Source organism: Python bivittatus, unplaced genomic scaffold (assembly GCF_059951505.1).
Source record: "Python bivittatus isolate LINGU-HERP-01145 unplaced genomic scaffold, Pbiv_v1 ctg000080_np1212, whole genome shotgun sequence".
Classification (NCBI taxonomy): Eukaryota; Metazoa; Chordata; class Lepidosauria; order Squamata; family Pythonidae; genus Python; species Python bivittatus.
Window position 1 is genome coordinate 13,804,248 of NW_028277035.1, and position 24,046 is coordinate 13,828,293.

At 37.7% G+C, this 24,046-nt stretch overlaps 1 protein-coding gene across 1 annotated transcript in view; it reads left to right on the forward strand.

Annotated features, from left to right (window-relative positions):
• CACNA1A (calcium voltage-gated channel subunit alpha1 A) overlaps nt 1-24,046 on the forward strand; it is a 216,363-nt gene that overhangs the window by 104,038 nt on the left and 88,279 nt on the right. The window contains exons 22-24 of the mRNA XM_088134001.1: nt 3,728-3,787; nt 6,044-6,150; nt 22,543-22,639. Coding sequence (XP_087990127.1) covers nt 3,728-3,787; nt 6,044-6,150; nt 22,543-22,639 — 264 coding nt within the window. The remainder of the gene's footprint in view (nt 1-3,727; nt 3,788-6,043; nt 6,151-22,542; nt 22,640-24,046) is intronic.

The window sequence follows — 24,046 nt, forward strand, 5'->3', positions numbered from 1 at the left end:
GGACTTTCCTCAATATTGATTGACCATCAGCAGTTTATTCCAAATTTGTGATTGCTGGTACTGACCCAGAATGAAGCTGGACAGTATCCCAGTAAGATACTTTCCTGTATAGAAGTCTTATCAAAGTAGCAAACAAGATATTGTGGTGAGAGAAAAAGGACTTTTACTTTCTTAGTTCCTTGTTTCCTTTTGGGGGGGAGGGGTTCAGCTTCATTTCTCTATTTGATATAGCAATACTTTGCATGTGAAGTAATGGTTATCTCATGTTATGCAGCTTATTTCATGTTGCTGTTTGTAGCTAGGATTCATAACCATGTAGGAACTTATAGAGATCCAATGCCTATGACCAACTGACTTGGATTCTGTAGTTCTGTACAGATCACAGATCTGAGATTATTACTTGGCTTTGTAATTACTTCACTGTGCACTGTAAACTTTGGATTATATAGAGGTAGGGTTCAAAATGAATTAATTACAGCTGCAGCTGAAAATCATACCATATGCTCTTTTCTGTCTATCTATATCTGTGCAAATTTCTAGTGAAATAAAAAAAAAAAAGATAGACCTAGTAGAGTAACTTGCCAGTATAATTTATATCAGTGTTAAAATACCATTTTCACAAGCCCCTCTGAATTAAATCCTGTTTTATTTTTACAGTGGGTTCTTTTGACTCTTTGCTCTATATTTTCTAAGAGTTACTTCGTACATTAATATACATGCCCATTGTATATCCCAGATTTTTGAGAATATTTTTAAAAAGCAAATTGGGGTGAAATTGTTTAAAACTATAATTCTTAGAACACATTGTGTAAAGGCTTGAATACTCTTCCTATTTCTCTTGCTCAAAAGTCTTGCTTGGATTTAAATAGACTAAAGAGGAGGCAGTGGGAGGAAAGGGAGAGAAAGCAATAAATCAGAGTCTGGCCTGTGAGCATCTTACACTGCGCTTTCTTTTTCAAAAACTTCTGAGCAGGTCTTGTGAGATATCCCTAAGGAAACAGTAATGAAATAATTAGCACAGCATCTCAATAGGAGGATGGGCAGGAAGCAGACTTTCTGCATTAGGCAGCAATAAGAAATCTTTATGCTGCCATGTAGAAAAAGCAACTCAGAGATCCAAGAACTGTACACCAACTGAAAACAAGGGTAACCAGATGGAATCTAGGCAGCCAGTAACATTATTACACAGTGGAGATTATTCATCTCCCTCTCTAGATTAGAAGGTTCTGGGTGACAGAGGAGGGAAGTGGTATAGTGTAATTGCACATTAGAAGCAGAAAAGTGGCTGTGATTTTGGCAGTGTAAAAGAGAGGACAAGTAAACAAAGCAACTAACCCAGCCCTTTTTGCCACTGCTTCCAAATGGATATCTGTATGCCCAAGATTTCTTGCTTAATAGTTCTTAAATTTGAAGTTTAAATAATAATCTAGAAAATTCTCTACGCTACTCAGGATAATATGGCACTTAGCCATTGGTTAAATAAAAAACATTTTCCAAAGCGAATTTGCATCGTTGATGTTTTAGTAACATAAAACAATTGAATTTTGAAAACATGTTTTTTAAAAAATACTGGAGAATGAGGATTATAACCCTTACATTCAGTGCCAATTTTGGATGTTCATGTTTATTTTGTTTGGCTGAGCTGTTTGCTTGTCTGCAGCTCAGCCTGATGTGTCTCCTTTGGGACTGGTTCCAGTGAGATTTTTAAGCCCATGCAGACTTCTTCCTGCCTATGTCAATACAATTCCTGTTGCCTTCTCATCTTTAAAATGTCCTGATAGCTGCTGATAGTTGCTGCTCCCTTCCATAGGTGGAAAGCAGTTTTCCTGCCTCTAATTGTCTCTCTTTTGCTTTTGCTTTCACTTCCCTTTTGAAGTCTCTCCTTTCACTTTTTGTGCGTGTGTGTGTAATAAATTATCAGTGTGACATAAACCTGCTTGTAGCCTTAAGAAACAGTCTCAGGGAATCAGTTCAAGGCTCAGGGTGAATTTAAAAATGACTGCAAGAGATTTTAGTTATATCTTTTTTATTCACTTGATCTTATACTGAACAGCATACTTAAATTTTAATTTGGCAAAAGTGCAGATGCTCTCTGCTGTGGGAGCAGCCAATTTGTGTTAAACTCAGCCTAAAGATTATCATTCCATTGCTTTATTTGATATCCTTGACCCTGTTGTTTTGCAGACCTTCTCAATAAATGTTGATTTGTCAATTTCATGTGTACTGATGTGTACTGATCATCTTGCTGTTTCCCCCTCAGATTCATCTTTTTCCTAGCAACTTCAAAAATCAAGGGACAGCAGTAGATATAGTGTCCTGTTTAGAAGTGATAATTCTCTGTTTGAAGAAATGCTATATTTGAAGTGCTGTTGAATCAAAGTACAGTGTAAAATTCAATACTATCATAAGGAAAAATGCAGGCTTTGAAGATGCACACCACTAATTTGCTGCTCCCATCCTTTTGCTACTATATATGATAGGATGAACACTTTTCTTTATAACATAACTTTTTAATTCACTGCCATCATTTCAAATCATTTACTAAAATATGACAACTGTTGTCGTTCAGAGGAAATACATAAATGCTTTTTCTTTCTCTTGTTGTGATAACATGGGATTTTAGATGGAGAGGAAAGAATTTAAATCAAGTTACATGCTACTCTTCAGTAGAACAAGGGACTTTTATTTTTAATGTAATATATTACCCCATGTGCCTAATAATAAGTCAGTCCATTTGCTTACTTTTTTACAGAAAAAAAAGTTATTTCTCACTATGTGGGTATCACCAAATTTATAAGTAAAGCTTTCTCATTCTTTCCTTAGTTTTTATTACTATTTACTATTTTGTTTCTTTATTTTTACTAATAGACAACTATTCTTTTCTCTTTAAATATGGTTCTTCTCGACACTCTCAGTCCAGGCTCTGTTTAAATCTGAGGCCTTTTCCACATGTGGAGATGGCAGCTATTTCAGGTCACTCCTCCTCCCTATGTCTCCACAATGTTGTGAGCTCACATGGGACTAACAACTATCAGCTTGGCTCCTACTCCAGAGAAAATGCTGTGAAAACAATTTTGCAGTGTTTCTTCTGGAGCTGCAGAGAAGACCAGTTCTCACCTCATGCAGTTTCTCCCCTTCTGCCAGGTAGCCTGGCACTGTTACCCTTTGCCACACACACTGCATCCCTCTGCATTCACATTGAGGCGAGGCTTTGCTGCTCCCCAAACATAATAGTCTTTATAAAAAATATTTTTAGTGCTCCCTCACCAACCAACTGGAGAGTAACTAGCCAACTCAAGAAGGGAAAGATGAGGACAGCTTCCAACTGCCACTCAGTGGTGTGAACATGCTGTTTACATGTATTTGAAGCTGGAAGCCACGTGGAAAAGCTCTATTTTAAAACCCTTTTTTCCCATTCACCATCATCATGTTTTTCACCTTGGCTGCAGGGATTATTAGTTCATGTTCTACAAGGAAGCTGATTCTTCCTGACCAAACAAAGTACAGTTAAACTGATTTCGTTGCTTCAGCGATTCTGGTTACCGGTAGAGTCTTTCCTTTGCTACCTGAAACTCTGAACCCTTCCTCAAGATTTGCTCACTTCACATTGGCTTAAAAAGAGGCAATGAGGTTTGGCTTGATTGCAAGATCAGTTGGGATCATTTATTTCAAAGGAGTTAGCAAGTCTTGAACTGTATATTTTTATTACTCTCTCTTCTCCCTATAGGTTCTTCGTTACTTTGATTATGTCTTCACAGGTGTCTTCACCTTTGAAATGGTTGTTAAGGTTAGTAACTGGAAAATCTGTTGGTCGGGGGGACTAATATTATTAGCATAGTTTCACTGCAGGCATGATGTCTTGGGAACAAAAACATATTTTTCTCATCCAGTAAACAATCCTTTCAACTCTCTTCCTGAATAATCACTGAAAGATGAAACTGTTCTGATGTGTTTACAAAAGCATTCACAAACCACCATCACTATTTCATCTCAGATCTAAAAAGAAGTGTAAGCAAAGATAACTTCAGTAAATGAGTACAATGTAGTGAACCAGATTTGAATGCTCAACTATTTGAATTCACTGTTTCTCATACACAGGTAATCAGACTTTGTTTCTCATTACTAAATGTAGTTTTGAGGATAATTTGATTCCAGAGTAATTAACCACAGCTAGCTCTTTGGGAATAGGAACTAAAAAGCAAGCTCTGGTGTGTTTTCTTCTGGACTCACTTCATCTCTCCACTTTCAGACTATTCCAACAGGTATTGTGGATCTTTTCTTACTTAGCCAGGAATATTGCCATACAAGTAAAGTTATGGTTATGATAGTCTTATCTGGCAATATAATACATTTTTAAGACATAACAAGGCCCTTGCTCTTATTCACAAAATAAATAGAGATGGAAATTTATGAATATTTAAGCTGTATGTACTGCAGGAGAAGAGACATGTGTCAAATTAGGGCTTTCAGCAGTCATGCTCTGTTCACTTTACTTTCAACATCACCAGTGCTCTGATTCTTCAGTGAACCTAGCAGGTATTTGCCATGGTTCAAGGGTTGCCGACTAAGTTGTATCACCAGACTATGAACTGTCCCTTCTAGTTGCTAGGTCTGATAAAAATCTAGCCTCAAATGTTGCTAAACTTTGCTTTATCTTGGATTGTGGCCTATGTCTTATTTTGGTCTTATGAATGTTGCTAGTAGCATTTTTACCTGGCTTGTTGCCTTGGAGCTCAACTCCAACCTGCCTTTGAGTATGCTTTTGTCTCCTACCCTCAGATCTTGATCAACTTTCAGCCTTGTCTATAGGGAAATGTACAAATGTAAATATTGGTGACCTGGACAGACATCTAATTCAGGTCATTCACAATAGCAATAGTAGTGTGGTAACCAACCAAAAATTAGACTCAAAGGCTGAATGTTAGACTGAGTTTATGACTGATCTATATCCTTCTCATAACTCCCAACATTCTTTTATTAAAACATGTTTCTTATTTGATTGATAGCCCTAAGTATGCTTTTCTTCTTGGTTTTCTCATTACATATATGCAATATCTCAAGATATTTTCTTTGTGGTTTTCTTATAGTTGTGACTGATGACCACAAGATAATACTATCATACCTTATAAGTTAGCAGTGTAATTCTAAATGCATTTAACTGGACTGCAGTCTCACTTTCTAACTCAGTGGCTTCTCCAGGCATTTGTTTGTTGAATCTTATTCTTTATGGGCTGCTTTGTGGATCATAGGTTTCACTTTCTTGATTCTTTCAAGTGCGTGCTGTCTAAAATTATCATGTGACAATACATTCCCAAGATAATAAGAAGGGGAGAGTCAATATATCATGAAAACACTTGTACCAGTATTTTTTTTTTTTTTACAATAGCATTTGAAATGGCTCTGAATTTAAAGGCTATTTTCCAGATTATTATAGTGATGCATTTAGCAGCACAAAAATGAGCACAGCTCTTGAAGAATATTTTCATAGCACTATATCGATTCTAGTTGTAGAGTGTGATGATAGCTCCTATGTGACAGAGCTTAAGAGAAGTAATCATAAATCCTAGACAGATTCATTTCTCTTCAAATGCCATTTTGAAGCACCAACACCATAAAATATATGGGAGGGAATATTATGACTGTGAACGTTATATATGTATCCAGGAAAAAAACCCAGTATTTTAGACTCTTACATACTAGCATACCAATTCTCAGGTATACCAGTTCATGTATCCTAAAATCCTTTAAGTCAGGCTTTGATCTCTGAACTAGATGTATTATTATTATTATTATTATTATTATTATTATTATTATTATTATTATTTTGGACTGGACATAAATAATAGAATTGTACTTATAAATCTATTTTTAGTATTTTTATTTTCTTGAAAGAAAGTTCCTTTTTATGCCCTTCATCTCCTTCTTTGTAAAGTGGGTCCAGTTAGATTAATGTTTAGACTGAAAATTTCAGGGCTGCAGTTAATCAGAATCATGCATATTGATTTGCAAATCCTGCATTTCTTTGCTTTATCTGATTTTACAGATGATTGACTTAGGACTGATCCTTCATCGGGGCTCTTATTTTCGGGACCTGTGGAACATCTTGGATTTCATTGTGGTCAGTGGAGCATTGGTGGCATTTGCCTTCACGTAAGTTTCTAGAGTTAATTCCCTACAGTTATAGTGCTTGCTTTCTTTTTCTGCTTTTTTTAACAAGCATAGCTGCTTTTCCTTCAACTGGAAGAATTTCTTGTTGAAGTTTGATGCATGATGGATTGTTTATAATTTTTAACATTTATATAACTTGCCCACTGTTTTCCCTCATCATGCTGCCTCTTCCAATGCCAGCTTAAGTCATCATAGAGCATGGATACTCAGTTGTGTGTGCCCCCCATTTGGTTTGGGATGCCCCTTGCATGAGGAGCTTTTCACTGATAGACTGTTAGTAGAACAGTCGACTCTCCCTCCTACTTAACAAAGTTTGAGGCAACTTAGCTGTCAGAATAAGTTCCTATATTGCATTCAGTAAATATGCTGTGATGCTGCTTTGTGTGACTACAGGGCTAAACATTGACGAGATAGATATTCTGAGTGAAAACTTAGAGTAAATCTATTTATAGTTCTACTATTTTCTTTTCAGGTCAGTAGAAATAGTTTATCAAATATAGAACCAACCTGTATTTATGAATATTACATTTAGGGTATGTCTGTTTCAGTTCATTTCTCACAATCCATCATCAAAGTAGTAACAACAGTAGTTGTAATCATCATCATCATCATCATCATCATCATCATCAAGAATAGTGTGAGAAGTTGATGTAGTCTGCTCTTGGTAATCCACATATTGTATATCAGTGACTTTGAAAACAAAAAAATCACAATTAGCACCATCAAAGCTTGCTGACCTTAACTACTAGATAGTAAATATAATACTCAATGTTTATTACAAAATTCAGGTTATTCTAGGTCACATTGAAGCAGCTAGAACTTTCCAACTGATTTTCAGCTTCTCCTTCAAACTTATTAGATTACAAGGTGTGTGTTAAAACAGAGTGTTATACATTAGATGTAAAAGATTTGATCTTCAGTTTTTCAATGAATAGAGATGTCATGGATTACAACGAGGAATCTTCTGGTTATAAGAAAATATAGTATGTGAGGATACTACGACAGAAACCAAGAAATTAAATAGTTGGTTTCTTTCTCAGCTAGCAGTTTCAGCAAGCCTATTATTTTCTCTGCATTACCATGAGTTCATTAGAGGCCATATAAACTGGTCCTAATTCCTTATTTATTTTGCCAAACAATGAAGCCAAAGAGAAAAATATGCAAGGGCACTATAGTGAATATGAATAGTGCAGATGGAAACTGCTATGTATAATTTATACTGCTGACTCTGAAGGTACACTATAACTTTGACATGAATTGAATCTGTACTTGTTCCTATAGTGACAAGTTCTAAAGGACAAATTAGCACACATTTATTTTCTCTATAGAAATAATTTTGGACCAATTTAGAATAGAAATTGAAAGAATTATCTCACATAATAATCTCTAGTCTCATGCCCTCCAGATGTGTTGCCCTGTAAGGCCCACCAACTAGTAGCAACTAGTCTAGTGTATCTGAAAATACCAAGTTGGGGGAGGCTAATCTAACAGCTTTTTATTAGATAAAGTAATTACCAATTTATATAACATTTAAAAAAATATTGCTTTAGAATATAAAAAGAAAAAGACCCAAAGAATTTTTAAAAGATACTAAGAAAAAAAATATAAAAACAAGCCAAAGAAAACAAAAAACACAGATATACAGTACTGTGGAAAAGTTTTAGGCAGGTGTGAAAAAATGCCATAAAGTAAGAATGCTTTCAAAAATATATATTGTAATTGTTTATGTTTATCAATTTACAAAATGCAAAGTGAGCAAACAGAAGAGAAATCTAAATCAAATCAATATTTGGTGTGACTACCCTTTGGCTTCAAACCAGCATCAATTCTTACACTTGCACACTTTGTACACTTGCACAAAGTCAGGGATCTTGTAGGATTAGAGTCAGGTGTATGATTAACCAATTATACCAAGTAGGTGCTAATGATCATCAATTTCATATGTAGGTTGAAACACAGGCATTAACTGAAACAGAAACAGCTGTGTAGGAGGCTTAAAACTGGGTGAGGAACAGCCAAACTCTGCTAGTAAGGTGAGGCTGTGGAAGACAGTTTCATGTCACAGGTCATACACCATGGCAAGACTGAGCATAGCAACAAGACACAAGGTAGTTATACTGCATCAGCAAAGTCTCTCTCAGGCAAAAATTTCAAAGCAGACTGGGGTTTCAAGATGTGCTGTTTAAGCTCTTTTGAAGAAGCACAAAGAAATGGGCAACGTTGAGGACCATAGATGCAGTGGTTGGCCAAGGAAACTTAATGCAGCAGATGAAAGATACATCATGCTTACTTCCCTTTGACACTGGAAGATGTCCAGCAGTGCCATCAGCACAGAACTGGTGGAAACCAGTGGAACCCAGGTACACCCATCTACTGTCCAAAGAGGTCTGGCCAGAAGTGGTCTTTATGGAAGAATTGTGGCCAAAAAGCCATACCTCCAATGTGGAAACAAGGCTATGCAACTCAACTCTGCATGAAAACATAGGAACTGGGATGCAGAAAGATGGCAGCAGGTGCTCTGGACTGATGAGTGAAAATTTGAAATATTTGGCTGTAGCAGGAGTCAGTTTGTTCGCCGAAGGACTGGAGAGCGGTACAATAATGAGTGTGTGCGGGCAACAGTGAAGCATGGTGGAGGTTCCTTGCAAGTTAGGGGCTGCATTTCTGCAAATGGAGTTGGAGATTTGGTCAGGATCAATGGTGTCCTCAATGCTGAATAAAACAGGCAGATACTTATCCGTTATGCCATACCATCAGGGAGGCGTGTGATTGGCCCCAAATTTATTCTGCAGCAGGACAACAACCCCAAACATACAGCCAATGTCATGAAGAACTGTCTTTAGTGTAAAGAAGAACAAGGAGTCCTGGAAGTGATGGTTTGGCCCCCACAGAGCCCTGATCTCAACATCATCAAGTCTTTCTGGGATTACATGAAGAGACAGAAGGATTTGAGACAGCCTACATCCACAGGAGATCTGTGGTTAGTTCTCCAAGATGTTTGGAACAACCTACCTGCCGAGTTTCTTCAAAAACTGTGTGCAAGTATACCTAGAAGAATTTATGCTGTTTTGAAGGGTAGTCACACTAAATTTGGGTTTGGATTTCTCTTCTGTTCGCTCACTTTGCATTTTGTAAATTGATAAACACAATTACAATATATATTTTTGAAAGCATTCTTTCTTTACAGCATTTTTTCACACCTGCCTAAAACTTTTGCACAGTACTGTATATAAAAGCCATCTCAATTTTTAAATAAAATATTACATGACCACATGAAAGCAAAAAAGATTGTTCTTTTACAATAGAAAAGTCCATTGTAGATCAAATCTTCTGCATCTAATGTATAACACACTGTTTTAACACACACCTTGTAATCTAATATTGATCAGTCTTTTCATTGCATCATTAAAGAACCAATTCATGAGCCGAGGGAGAACACATGTCATCAATCTACGTCTATAAATCCAGGATGGATTTTTCCATTGTAAAAGAGTAATCTTTTTTGCTATGCTCCATGACCAATAAATCCATTGGTTTTCATAAACAGTATTGATCAATTCCAAAATGCTGGTCTATAATTCAAAATAACATATATTTAAATCATAATACTCTTCCCAGCATTATTTTTATTCATTTTATTTATCAAATTTATATAACATTATATTAGCAAACTTATAGATATTAAACCAAAACAGAAAAGTAGTGGGAAAACCTATGTCATATGTTTAAGTGTCTCCTCTACCATTTTTTGCTTTGAGCATAACAAAGCTGATAGTCAGCCTTTTTTAAACATTCTGTGAGGTCTCCAATAAACATGGGGGGGAAACTGTAGAATTAGTCTTAAGATACTAAGAAACAATGTTCTTTAAGACCCTTAGCTATTGATTAGCTAATATGGAATACTGTAACTTTTTATTCTGAAATTCTTTCAAGCAACTGTCATGAACCTTAGTACTCTTCAATTGTCTATAAAATACTGTAGATTTATAATAATCAAAAACATTTCACTGTTGATAGTAATTCAGGAGTTTTAGTTGCTAATGCATCCGAGCCAAATTGTGAAATCAAAAGATAGGTCTTTAGAGATAAATGTCATTTTAAACATATAGTTGCTGAGTAGTTTACTGTTTGCATTTTAATAACTATGGAAGATAGAAAGAGCACGGAAAGAGGAGGGAAGTTCAGTAAGGTTGGAATAATATTATCTTAGCAGGTGAAGACCTATATGTATTGGTTTCTTTATTGCAGTATTTAGAAAAAACAGAGATCTTGCCCAGAGTTTGCTTTTATTTTTTTAGTACTGATTATTTAATTGTATTGTCGAAGGCTTTCACAGCCGGAATACGATGGCTGGTGTGGGTCTTCCGGGCTGTGTGGCCGTGTTCTGGAAGTTTTGTTTCCTAACGTTTCGCCAGCATCTGTGACTGGCATCTTCAGAGAGCAGGAGCACAGGCAGGAGCAGTTCTCTCTGTGCCCAGGATGAAGTGACCCTTTTGTGGGTATTTATAGAGATCGGGGGGGGGTGTGGTGAGGGGGGTTAGGGGGTGTGTGGGGTTTGGGTTAACGAGTGGCTGCTTGTTTTGGTGTCAAAATACGTGTGTATCTTCCTGGGGATTAGGCAGGGTTTTTTCTTCTATTGAGTTGTTAACGAGTGGCTGCTGGGGGTGATTAGTATATTCATTGTGTGAGCTGCTCACACGTCCTGGTGGTTGAGCTGAGTTCGTTGACCTTTTGGAGGCTGTATTTTTCAGGATTGGTAGCCAGGTTTTGTTGATTTTTAGACTCTCCTCTTTTTTATTGAAGCTGTGCTGGTGTTTGTGAATCTCAATGGCTTCCCGGTATAGCCTGGTATAGTGGCTGTTGGTGTTGTCCAGTATCTCTGTGTTTTCAAATAGGATTTTGTGTCCAGTGTGCTTGAGAGCATGTTCAGCTACTGCAGATTTTTCTGGGTGCTGTAGTCTGCAGTGTCTTTCATGTTCTTTTATCCTGGTCTGGATGCTGCGTTTTGTGGTCCCGATGTATACTTGCCCGCAGCTGCATGGTATGCGGTATACTCCTACGGCGGTGAGGGGATCCCTTTTGTCTTTTGCTGATTTTAGCACTTGTATTTTTCTGGAGGGTCTGAAGATTGTTTGGAAGATTCAGAAAAATACAACAAGTGCTCCTGCTCTCTGAAGATGCCGGTCACAGATGCTGGCGAAACGTTAGGAAACAAAACTTCCAGAACATGGCCACACAGCCCGGAAGACCCACACCAGCCATAGATTATTTAATTGTTCACCATCAAGTTTTTACAGTACTTGAGAAAACAAAACATGTACATATCTGTTAATTCCTATTTATTCCCTTTTTTAACAACATATCATAAAATTAAAATATGACCCAGAAATCCAGAAATTAACTGGATTGGTGCAGTCAGCACTTCCCCTGAAATATTCATCTTACTTTTCACCCTACCTGATTGTTCTACATTTCATTTCCAAGCTCTTTCAAATTATAGCAAATGTCATCTGCATTTTTTGTGTGGAAGAGTGTCTGCCTAGATCAGGAAAAGTGATACTACTGTATCTCTGTAGAACTGTTTATTTTCTTACAGAAATGTGTTGTGCAGATCAGAATATTATTTTAATTTATTGTATTCGGTTTGTTAAGGCCACCCAACTCCAAGAAAACTCTGAAGGTTATTTTTCTATAGTTGATGGAAGGCAATACTAAAACATTTGCAATCATCCTTAGAGTGGGAGAAATGATTCTTCCAATTACTGAACTAAAAAGTGAGATCCAAAGAAAGTTCAAGAGAAAAAAATATTAATGATTAGCAGTAGAAGGATTGACTCCCCATTAGGCTCTGTGCTGTCTATTGCCGAGACCACTCAGCTCCCTGAAGTAGTAGTAGTAGAGGAGGCTTCCTTTACTTCCCGGGCAGGAATTGATAGTTCCTGGATTGAGGGAGAGGAGGAAGACCCACTCATACATGTGGTAGCACCACTTAGTCTTCTAAAGTCTGGAGCTAAACTCCAACAGTGACTCCCATATCTGGAAGAAAGTCTTCAGAGCATCTGATGATAGTGCTGGGTTCACCGTATGTTTCCCAGGAGGCCCTCCACACAGTCACTCATGCCTTGGTCACCTCTGGGTTGGACTACTGTAACGCGCTTTACATGGGGCTACCCTTGAAGAGTATCCAGAAGCTACAGCTGGTGCAGAATGCGGCGGCGCAGACCGTCCTCAATGCCTGTAGGAGGGCACATATAACACCACTGTGGCGGGAGCTGCGTTCGTTACCAGTTTGTTTCCGGGTCCAATTCAAGGTGTTGGTCATCACCTTTAGAGCCCTTCATGGCACAGGACCAGGTTATCTGAGGAACCGCCTCGCCCCGGCTATTTCAGCCCGCCCCACTCGGTCCAGCAGAAAGGGCAGGTTGCAGACCCCACCAGTCAAGGAATTTTGATTGGTGGGGTCTAGGCAGAGAGCCTTTTCTGCTGTGGCTCCCGCTCTATGGAACATCTTGCCTCCTGAGGTCTGGTGTGCCCCCTCCCTCATGCCCTTCAGAAAAGGGGTTAAATCCTGGCTCTGCCAGAAGGCCTGGGGCCCGGATGGGGGCTTGCATCTGTGGAGATGGCTGGTGGGGTGATGGGTTGCCCCGCCCCCAGCATCTTGAAGGTTTTAGGGCTAGAATTTATAGGGGGTTTTAGGATATTTTTAATGCATGTTTCTATTTTTAATTATTTATGGATTTTAGCCATTGTTGGAAGGATTGGTGCTTTTTCCTTTTTTGTTATTGTGAGCCACCCAGAGTCACCCGTTGGAGATGGGCGGCATACAAGTTTAATAATAAATAAATAAATAAAGGAAAGCAATTGAAGAGAGGTAAAGGTTGAAAAAGCAGTGGAGATCTCAGCAAATGCTATCAACTAGAGTTAGGCAGGAAGGGGTTACCCTCCTAAGGAATGTTTCAAATTGTTAATCTTAGTATTGAGGCAAGTGGGAGGAACAACTCTGTTTTCAGGAAACACTCCTCCACTGTAAACAAATAAGAGTTATTAGGGCCAGTCATGCCCAAATAAAATATAATCAAGAGATTTTGAGCTTATTTTTCCACATTGTGTGCAACTATAGTAGAGTGATACTTCACATTTTTATCAGTATTTGGGTGCTGACTGAATACAGAGTGAGCAGTTAAAATCTGACTTGGATTCACAGTGGTATCCTAAAGAGTGAGAGAAAAATTGTACAGTACTTAGATTAATACGAAATGTAATATAATATGAATCATATAAGTTCTCTTGGTTTTATGAGAGTTGAGAGAAAATGTGTCCAGATTTAGATACTGTGACTTTCATAAATTAGGCTGATTTTTTCATAGCAATAATTTCCAAAGAATCTAATCTATGAAGGATCAGGTTAGGGACACATCATCATGAAAAAAAATTATCTATGTGTTTGCTAAGAGTCGACACCGATTTGATGGCACATAACCAATAAAAAAAAAAACCTCATACCATTCCAGAGGTCCTTATAGTCCAAAATAATTTTTCATTGTTTCATAGCAGTAGCTAAAGGGATGGTTGACTTAAAATCCAGTAGAAATGCAAATTGAGATATTTTCAGTTCAAAGCAAATGCTGGTTGTAGAGAATGATAAAGCATTAAGAAATTGTAAGATAAAAAGACTTGTGATTTTTCACTGTTCTAACAGTCTGCTGATGCTTAGCAATCACATCTTGGAGGATTTCCCAAACATCGACAAAGTCATTTCAACAAGATGGGTGGTGACAAATTTGATATATAAATAAAATAAAATCTGGTCCCTGCAGAGAATTCTGGAAGCTTGTTGGTCAGACCATACACAAGCTTGGCTAAGATCCAGAAAATTTTAGGATTTAAATGGTTATAGCCATTAACATGAACAGGGCAGCTAATGCTAAACATGGGAGGATAGATTAAAAGAGCTGAAGTGATATCCTAAATACACAAGACATTTGGGGCACAATACTCTTGTCTGGAATGTAGAGTAAGTTCCATCACTCATATACTTCTACACCAACATGCTATGGTGGTTACAATCTGACACGAGGAGCATATACTACTAAAATTAAAGGTAAATATATTTCATATTAATGTAAGGCACTTCATCAAGGTTAGGCTTTTTCAATGGTTACAAGAAGCACCATCTCCATTATTGGTCTGGTTTTTGTGCCATCTTATAATTCTGACTTCAACTTTGTAAACTTTTCTATCAACACTGGGAAGTTCTTGTGCTGTTGCAAGAAATGTTCTCTCCTTTCTTGGCATACTTGATCTCCTTTGGGTACACTTTTTACGCTTTGCAAGATCACCTATTTTGCCTGGACTCTTTCTTCTGGCGTAGTGGGTTTGGTGCATAAGTGCTACAAGTGACATTCTTTAGTATTGTCCAGAAGATGGTGGGAAGATTTTGCTCAGTAGACAAGTTGGGCCACTATTTACAAGAGCTGACTTTTGGATTCTGTCTGATTGGCTCTGTGGTGCTTAAGGGATGGTTTTCTTTGATATTAAGGCAAGTCTGGTTACAGAGAGTTCTTTCATAGCACTTTGGTTGATGCTTGGAAGTAGGAAATCCAGCCATTCTCTAGCACCCTTGTTTTGTAGACATGCATGTTGTCTGGCCTGCAGATTCTGTCTACATAGACATCTACAATGATGCAGCCAGTCATGTATTCTTATACACTCACATGACATCTCTTCCTAGTAAGAGCATTTGGATCAAGTGATATGTCTCACTATTAATAGTAATTGGGACTAGTGTAATGCAACTTCTGGTGTGGGAATTTCTTCACTGTTGTCCAATATGCTGTGACAATCTATCAGAATTGGTAGAGGGAAACTGATGCTGCCACTGATGAATTTGATCTGGAGGTCACTTGCTTTTCCTCCATGAAGTTTTTATAGTATCCTGCATGATTTGTTGATCCCTGCACTAGAAGACATCTAGGGTTGCTGTTCAGTCTGGGCACTAGAGGGCATCTTGTTTACCTCACAACAGCAACAAGGACTTTGGAAAAGCAGTCGTACTTTGGGTGCATTACTTCAACATGATTTAAGCTAGCATTATTGCTAAATCACAGTGGATGGGTTCAAACATTACACCAAACTGAAATCTAATAAAGCGTAGCTAGCATTCTTAAAATTCTTATCCTTGTAAGTCAGTGGCATTGCCTGGGCAAGGAAGACAACTTTTTACCCACACTTGCCAGAGGTATTCAGTTAGGCAAGGAAGCTAGCTCTGCTACTTGCAGGCTTGATCAGCATATAAATAGAAGCACCAAGATCAACTGGGAGAAGCGAGCTGAGGCTTTTGCATGTAACTCCTTTTACTGTTCTATTTTCTTGAGAAATAATACACTTGAAACCCATTTAACAGCAGCTTGACTCATACGATTTCAGAGTTTCCTATAGTCCAAAATAAATTTATAGTTTCTAAAGAAGGATAAGCTAAATGGGTGGTTAACTCAAAATAAAGTAGAAATAGAAATGGAGATACTTTCAGTTCAAAACAGGTGCTGGGTGCAGAGAATGGTGTAAATGATGGAATGGCAAGAAATGGTAAGATGAAAAGAGTTGTGGTTTTCTGCTGCTCTGAAATGCTGCTGATGCCTGACAATCACATCTTTTAAGCGAGGATTCCCTAGTGTGTTGTATCTATGGCAAACTTTAGGTTCTATTTGGATCAGGATAAATTAAAAGACATGCAGAATAACATAAGGCAATTGGAACAGAACATTCTACAAGTAGCATATTTCTTGCTTGCTCTGCTGTAGAAGAGCCATAGGAGGAAGAATTGTGGGTAAATGCCAAAGTTTGTATAATAAGCAAGCTCCAGTAAGTTTGTAAGGGAATGAATGCCCTTGCAGCTACCTAACATAGCATGGTGAGAGTTCAGTTGGTTCTAACAAACTCTTACAGATATTTCTTCTTTTGAACTTAAGGTGCTTCCAAATGAGTTGTTATTCTATATTCACAGTGTCATTCATGGAGTGAGTAAAACTGACAACATCTTATATTTTTATTCCTCCATGTTCCCACTGCTTCTTCTAATTTTTTCTTACCATGAAAAATTTGTTAAAAGGATGGATAACTTCATGATATGTTTTGAATGGTAGCAGTAGCAGCTGCTTAGTTTGAAACACCTTCCCTTTAGCACAATAAAACTTGACCCTAATACTTCCTGGATAGAAGAAGGTGAGCTATGAATCCAGTCTGCAAGAAATTTGCATTTCTTTTGGTGATCTGTAATATTTCTGTTTCAAAAGCAGCAGGGGTGAATCAGGTATACGGTCTGTACAATTGTAGATGACAGAAATTGTATTGATTGATCAGAAATGTGGGGCTCTGGGAGAGAAGTAACATGCAAATGGAAATAGATCTTGTTTTCATATTATCTTCTGAGATCTGCAAACTTGGAAGCGTGATAGAATATGGTTAAATTTCAAACAATAGATTATCTTTCCTTAACTTTCCTTTTTTTACCTCTTCTCCTTCATGCTCCCTTGATCACTGATGATATGGTTATTTTTCTGTCTTGTCTCTCATCAACTTCATCAGAATTTATCAGCTGTGAGAAATTGCTTTTTTGGTCAATCAGGCTAGCTTCAGTTAACTGAATGAGGGTCTATACTACTTTTCTGCTGTGTTGTTATCACCTGACTATATATACTATTGTGTATTGTGCTGTGTCATACTTCATACTATTGCCCATCCCTCAATGGTTAGTTTCTGGAATATAAGACACCTCTCATGGCTATTTTCCAGGTTTGATCTGAGAATCTCAATAATCTCTTTTTAGCCCTGAGAAGAGATTAGTGCTGTACTGCTGATTTTCTTCCTGTATATAATCGCTGAATCAGTTGTGCTAATAAAAGCTTAACCTCACCCTATAAGTATGATGCTATCACAATCTGTGTTGGGATAAAAACATATTATTTTGATAGAGAAAATTAGCAGAACTGTATGAAAAAGTTGGATTTCCACCACTATTGGTGAATGTATCAAGCACATTTTATACAGAGTTCTAAACTATACAAGTTTGTCAGCTTCCTTCATCAGGGCAAAACATGCAGCCTGATCTTTCCATATTTATTGGGATCAAGACTCACTGTGTTTTGCCAATCTCAAGTATATCTTTCCCCAGCCTGTTGCCTTCCCAATGTATGTATAATTCTCACAATCTCTAACCAGCATAACAAATGGACATGCGGCCTTGAGAATATAGGGCTTACCCCTTTCCTGAATTGATGTGCTTTGTGCCCATCCTTCAATCAGCAGAAAGCTATGCCAGCATGAAATTTAATGTCTCCATCACTAATCCCTACCTTGCTTCCATTGTCTCTATTTCAAGTCACTACAGTCACCTGAATTCCCTACAAGGTAATGAGTAAGAAAGGTTTACAGATTTTATATACCTTGATTCTCCCCTTAAACAATATTGGAATGGGGGGAAAACACTACTTTAACGCTGGTACAGCTAAGGATACCTTAAGGCTATCTCATGCATGGGGACACGGCAGAGAAGAATGTGGTCAGGATGTGTTTGTAACACAATTAAGTCCAAATAGGAAAAGCCACTATGGGACTTGTAATCCAACACATCTGGAAGATGCCAAGTTGGTAACGGTTGTTCTATTAAGTATGCTTAGGAATTTAGAGTCTTTCAACTGAACTTCCTTCCACAGTCAAGATTTATTTTTTGGTTAGTGATGAAGGAATTATGAAATTGCCCTACATTTTAGTGAAAATCTTCCAAGAAAAAGATTTAAGGTAATATTTCAAATAAAAATTAATCTGTGAATATCAGTTAAGGGATGAACAAGAAAGATACCTGGATGCTGCCCTTTGCCATCATTTTATTTTTAATCAGAAATTTTAGACAGAGAGAGAATAGACAGGTTTGTCTTTGATATAGGATATGAAAGACTTCAGTGATGTTGGATACATCAAGTGGAGGATTGTCTCAACAGTAGAAGACTCATCTTGCTAACCTGTACATGTGTAGATAAACCACTGACGTAAACTCCTTACCTCTATTTCGAGGCAGTAGCTGAAGAACAAATAAATGTCCTGTCTGTTGCAGGCAAAGAATAAGAATTGGTACAATGATTTCCACAGAAAAGGGCATTACATAGTATGGAGTCATTAGATTTTGTGTTGTATGTTCTCTTTCTGATTGTTACTCACTTTCTTTGTCTCTTCCCTTTCACTGCCACTTCACAACAGGAGCAGCTCACGGTAAAGTCTTTCTGTCTGTCTGCCTCTCTTTCTCAAACACTCTCTGGTTTACATTCTATTTATTTATGTGATCCTGGTTATGCATCACTGTGTGTGACTAATAGGAATGGAAAACAAACTGGAGCTCTTTCTATCTCTCTCCAAACATCAGACATTTCATTGATTCTGTTCCATCTCACAGTAAGTTAGGATTAGTGTGCCTTCCTGTCAGTTTACACTTTCTAGGAATCAGTTTCTTTGTATATCCTTGAACTAGGTATGGTACTGTGTGTGTTTGCCATGTTGGGCCACTGAAAGCAGCATTCCAGTTAACCTGAGGACAAACATGATGGCTGGAACATTGTTGATTCTGGTCAAAAAGTCCTGGCTGGTAGGAATTGTGGCAGAGATAGCCCTTTGTTCTGCTATCAAACATTTTATTCTCTGTTCTGAAGACTGTTTTTTCTACAAGCACTAAATATGTATGCTGGAAAAGAACAATGTAGAAAGAAGGCATGCTGTGAGGCTGCTAAAAGAAACAGCCTGGAATATGTCATGATATCTGCATCTTTATTCTTACAGTATGGTTCATTAGTTAGAACTGGTATAAAATTCATTACAATGTCACTATCTAGAACCAGTTGTTTGTCTCTCTCCTATAGAAGGATTACAAACACAAGTTCTTTAAAAGGCTGCCATGGCAGCACTGATGCTGAGAGTGAATATGTGTTTAATCAAACATTTGAAAACCATCTGTCCATCAGTGATTTCCTGAAAATAGATTTTCCGAGAACCAGCTACTTTGTATTATCAGGCTGCTCTTTGGTGTTGGCAGAAATGTAAAATCTTCATTATTGTCATCTTCATCACTGTTCAGCAATGTAAGTTAGATAATCGAGTCAGGGAAACAGTTATATACATAACTGCTCTCTGTATGGTTATGTTGCTTGGACATTTTCTTAATCTACATCTATAATGTAGTTATTTTCATTTCTCAAGTCAGTCCAGTACTAGCAAAAATGGCTTGCAGGCTTTAAATGTATCTTTATTCTGTTGAGGTTTTAAGCGCTGCTTCATTACATATAGCAAATACTCCTTTCTTTAGTGATAGCTCTTCATTTCCAATCTCTTGAACACTTGCCAACCTGTTGGATAATGAAAGGAATGACAGTGACCTTCAAATAAAAGTCCTACATCTTTAAGCATCAGTGTTTAGATGGCTTTGAAATATTGTGATATCTAGCAAAGCAATTATGCTTGCAGGGGAATTAGAGCTCGGGGAGCCTGTTAAAATTTAGAAACATTTGAAGAAGTTCCAGTTCTTCTGTGAACACATTCTGTGTCAGCCCTGTTTACAGGGAAGTACAAAAAGTAACTTGGCCATCCAAAGCAGCTGAAGTATAATTTGTTGAAAGATGAAGTCTAAAGTGGCATGTGAGGGAGGAAGCAACTCATTAGCCTAAGCCTCCTCAGGGCTTGTGTTTAAAATGAATGGAAATGAGCGCAATATCCCCATTAAACTATTCTTGGTTTACACCTTTTTTATGTGTTTTTAGATGGTAATGAGTAATTGGTAAATTTATTTTGTCACTCTTTGGCCAATTTCTGCCAGCTTTTCAGAAGCTTTGGAAGATGTATTTAGTTTGTTGGGCTGACAGGCCATTAAAGAAAGGGAGAGTAGTTTCTCCAACCTTGGAGTAAAATTGACTGTTGGATGGAATCAAGGCAATTTGATTGGATCCATATAATTTATGCTTTTTGTCTTTCATCCCCTGGGTCCATATATTTTATGTGTGAAACTCTTATCTCAACGTGTGCTCAGATGGGCTTGCTGAAATTTCCTCATATAGTTCAGCGCTGGAGAGAAGGCTCTGCAAGGGCCCACTTGCACAACATAACCAACCCCGTGATGCCCTCCCCCAGTCAAATTCGCTCATCATGTGCCAACAGAACATCACCTGGGATGACTAGTTTGGTTCACCAATGGCCATGGTTTCAATTGTCCCAGGTGCTGCAAAGGAAATTGGGAGACTGTCATTTCCCTCCACATTTCTTGTCTCCTCCAGCTCAAGAGAGGAAATTCAAAATTTATGGTGGCATGATTGGGGTTAGCGCAAGGTAAGGGGGGTGGTACCCACAGTCCACCCTTTTTGGCCTGCGTTTAGCTCTCCTATGTGACTGTGAGAAGATGCAAATTGAAGCAGCCCAGAGTCAGAATGCCTAGAGAGGGCCTGTTTTCATAAGCTGTAGTACTTCAGTCGCAAACATCAGGAGGGACAGTTAACCCTTAGGAAAGCAGTTCATATAACATGAGTGTATTATTGACTGGGAAGTTTATTTAGGTTTGTTTGGGACTAAAACTAGCAACCACAAGGATAATTGGAGAGTCAGTAAGTTTTCACCATGTGCTTATCACCAGCACACCCCCTCCAGTGACCTAAATATGTTTCCTAAATGGGCCTTAAAGTATCACTGTATACAGAGCAAATAGATGTTTAAAAAAAACCCTCTCAATTCTCCCTAGTGCAAAATCTTTTCTGGGCATGCAGCAAACTAGGTTAGATATATATTAGTTTTCACATGCAAGCAAATTTTGACCCAGAAAACAATAACATCTGCCATATTTCTCCTCTCTGCGCATTTTGAAGTGATACAGGGCAAAAAAATCAAGCCATGTGAGTTGTAACTTTAAGCAGATAGCCAAAATATGCAGTGCCTTATAGATGAATTAGTTTTGTAATGCATAAAGAATACAATTGTTCCAGAGAGATACTTTATACTACAAATGGTTTTTCTCTTTATAACAGATCTGGAAATAAGATTCATGTTGTTGTTTTGGCAGTAACTGTATGTAAGTTATCTGCAAAACTGGGCTCCCAAATCCCTAGAATATGTCCCTATAAAGGACAGAATATTCCTTTACAGTTAGGTGTAGGTTTCTCTGCAGAAATATTACCAAATATTTTCAAGCATTGCTTGAAGAGTGCAACTTCTTCCTTTTCTTTATGCTTGTTCTGTCACAAAATCCAGAGTAAAATGAAAAAGGAATCTTTTTTGTTTTGATGTGACAATACACTTAGATGCACAGCCGACTGAAAATAAGAGTTTCTTAAATGTGGCATAAAAAAACTTAAGTGAGGCTGTGATCTAAGTTGTGTGTATTTATGTGTATATTTCAAAGCTTGGTGGGACTGCAAAGTGAACCTATCAACACAGGAGGTAATGCAGTGCAGCATAGAAAGACAGACTGCATATTGTCACAGTTGCAGAATTAGTGAATCTTGGCAAGACTTGGGAGTTTGGTAGAAATGGAATTCTTTGTCTGCTTATCAGCTAGTATTAATGAATATCCAAGGTAGAAACACATTACTCTTTACATCCCAGTGCAATTACATCCAGTAGGACATCGGATCTAATGCAGCAAGCACCTGATTGACTTACTCTGGGTTCAGCTCTGGTTTGTATTTGAATGGGAGACTATCAAGGAATTCTATGCTAGGCTGAGAAATCAGGAAGAAACATATTGGAAGAATGGAAGAAGGCAGTGGCAAACCTCTTCCCAGCTGTTGTCAAGGAAACTGCACAGATGTGTCTATGAAGTCATGAGGAGCTGGAGACTTTTTATAGCAAACATTTTCTGTGAGAACTCAGTTACACAAAACTTTTTTTTTTCTAATATGAAGGATATATTCCATGGAAGTTTATGTGCTATCGCTCTAACTCCAACAAGGATACTAAATCCTTAGACATCTGCAGGTTAAAGCCGTTCTTAAAGGGGTTTAAGAAAACAGGTTAATGGAGAGATATTGAAAGAGCACCCTAATGGATAAAGAGATAGATGAAATCAAAAACATACTGGAATAATGGAGGGAATGAATTGATGTCTGAAACAGACATGTGGTATAACTGGTAAATCAAAACAGTTTATAGGGCAATATTTTATTTAAGAAAGGATCAACAAAAGGTGTTTGGATGGCCAAAAAGGATAGTATTCATAGAATATCACTGGCATCCTGGTTACAAAATAGATTGTATCTGTGTGTTTGGAAATTCTCTGTCTGGATCACTATAAAGACACAGCTTCATTGTTTTTTTCCTGCTTTTCTGCCCCCATCCAACATCTCTCTACAGAGGCAGTAAAGGGAAAGACATCAATACCATTAAATCCTTGCGTGTCCTTCGTGTCCTCAGACCCCTCAAAACTATCAAGCGGTTGCCAAAGCTCAAGGTATGTTTGGGATGGAAGTATAAAAAGGAAACAAACAAAAAACTCACCCTGGAAACTTTGGTTCTATATTGGGAATGTATATAATCCACAGTAATTTGAAAAAAAGATAGAGCAAGAAGGCTGAAGTCAGTCTTCATGCTATTTCATGAAAAGGCATGAACTAGGGTTTTTTTATTGGCTCTCTTGCACATATTTCATGCACAATGTCATCTAAAGAAAAGATATTATAATTACACTTATTTTTCCTTGAAGGACTTTTGTGTTTTGGATAATTGGAAACTAGACAATTCCCCCAATCTCCACAACAGGATAAACTTATTCATTTTTGTTTATCATGCAGCTAAAGAGTCATCAAAGAGTATTGCAGCATTTTAAGGACTAGAGCGTTTATTATAGTATACGTTTTTGTCCATTAAATTTTCTACCCTGTGCACATAAATGTCTGCAGGAAGGACAAAGGGGGCAAATGACAAAATATACAGGTAGTCCTCAACTTACAACCATTCATTTTATGACCGTTCAAAGTTACAATGGTACTGAAAAAAGTTACTTACAACCGGTCCTTGCACTTACGGCCATCGCAGCATCCCCGCAGTCACATGATCAAAATTTGGGTGCTTGGCAACCAGCATGTATTTATGATGGTTGCAGCATCCCGGGGTCATGTGATCACTATTTGTGACCTTCCCAGCTAGCTTCCAACAAGCAAAATCAATGAGAGAAGCTAGATTCGCTTAACACCTGCGGGAAAAAAGGTCATAAAATTGGGTGCAGTCACATGATGCCTCACTTAATGACTGCACCACTTAACGATGAATTTTCCAGTCCTTATTGTGGTCGTAAGTCAAGGACTACCTGTAGTTCACAACACAAATCATGTAAATTATGTACTTTCATCTGACATTGCAATGCAAGTAGAAAAGGCTGGGATTTGCGTCATGATATGACACAAGTATTATATTTCGTCATCATAGTTTGTACTGGATGCCTGTGCATGAAGAATGGATGAAAATCTGCTGACTTTAATGCTTCATGCACCTAATGGTCTCTAGTTTATGAAATGCTGATTTATGAATGGCCATTGTATTAATTTTAAATTTTTGTAACTGTAATTTAATTGCTATGGTTAGTATATTCTTGTTTTCATTTCTCCCTGATTCCACATTTTTTAAAAAAATAAATATTTCCTCCACACCCATAGATGTATTTACCTGCCCACTGAAGTTAACTTTTTTTAAAGGTTATTATCATGCCACAAGACTGTTGTTTTTGCTACAACAGATTCAGTGACTAGTATACTGGAAATAGCTGAGAAGTAGATTTCCTGTTTGGAAGGACAAATTATTACTCTATTCTAAGAACTCTAAATCTCATGCAGGACTGGAAGATATTTGGGGTGGCAGTGAT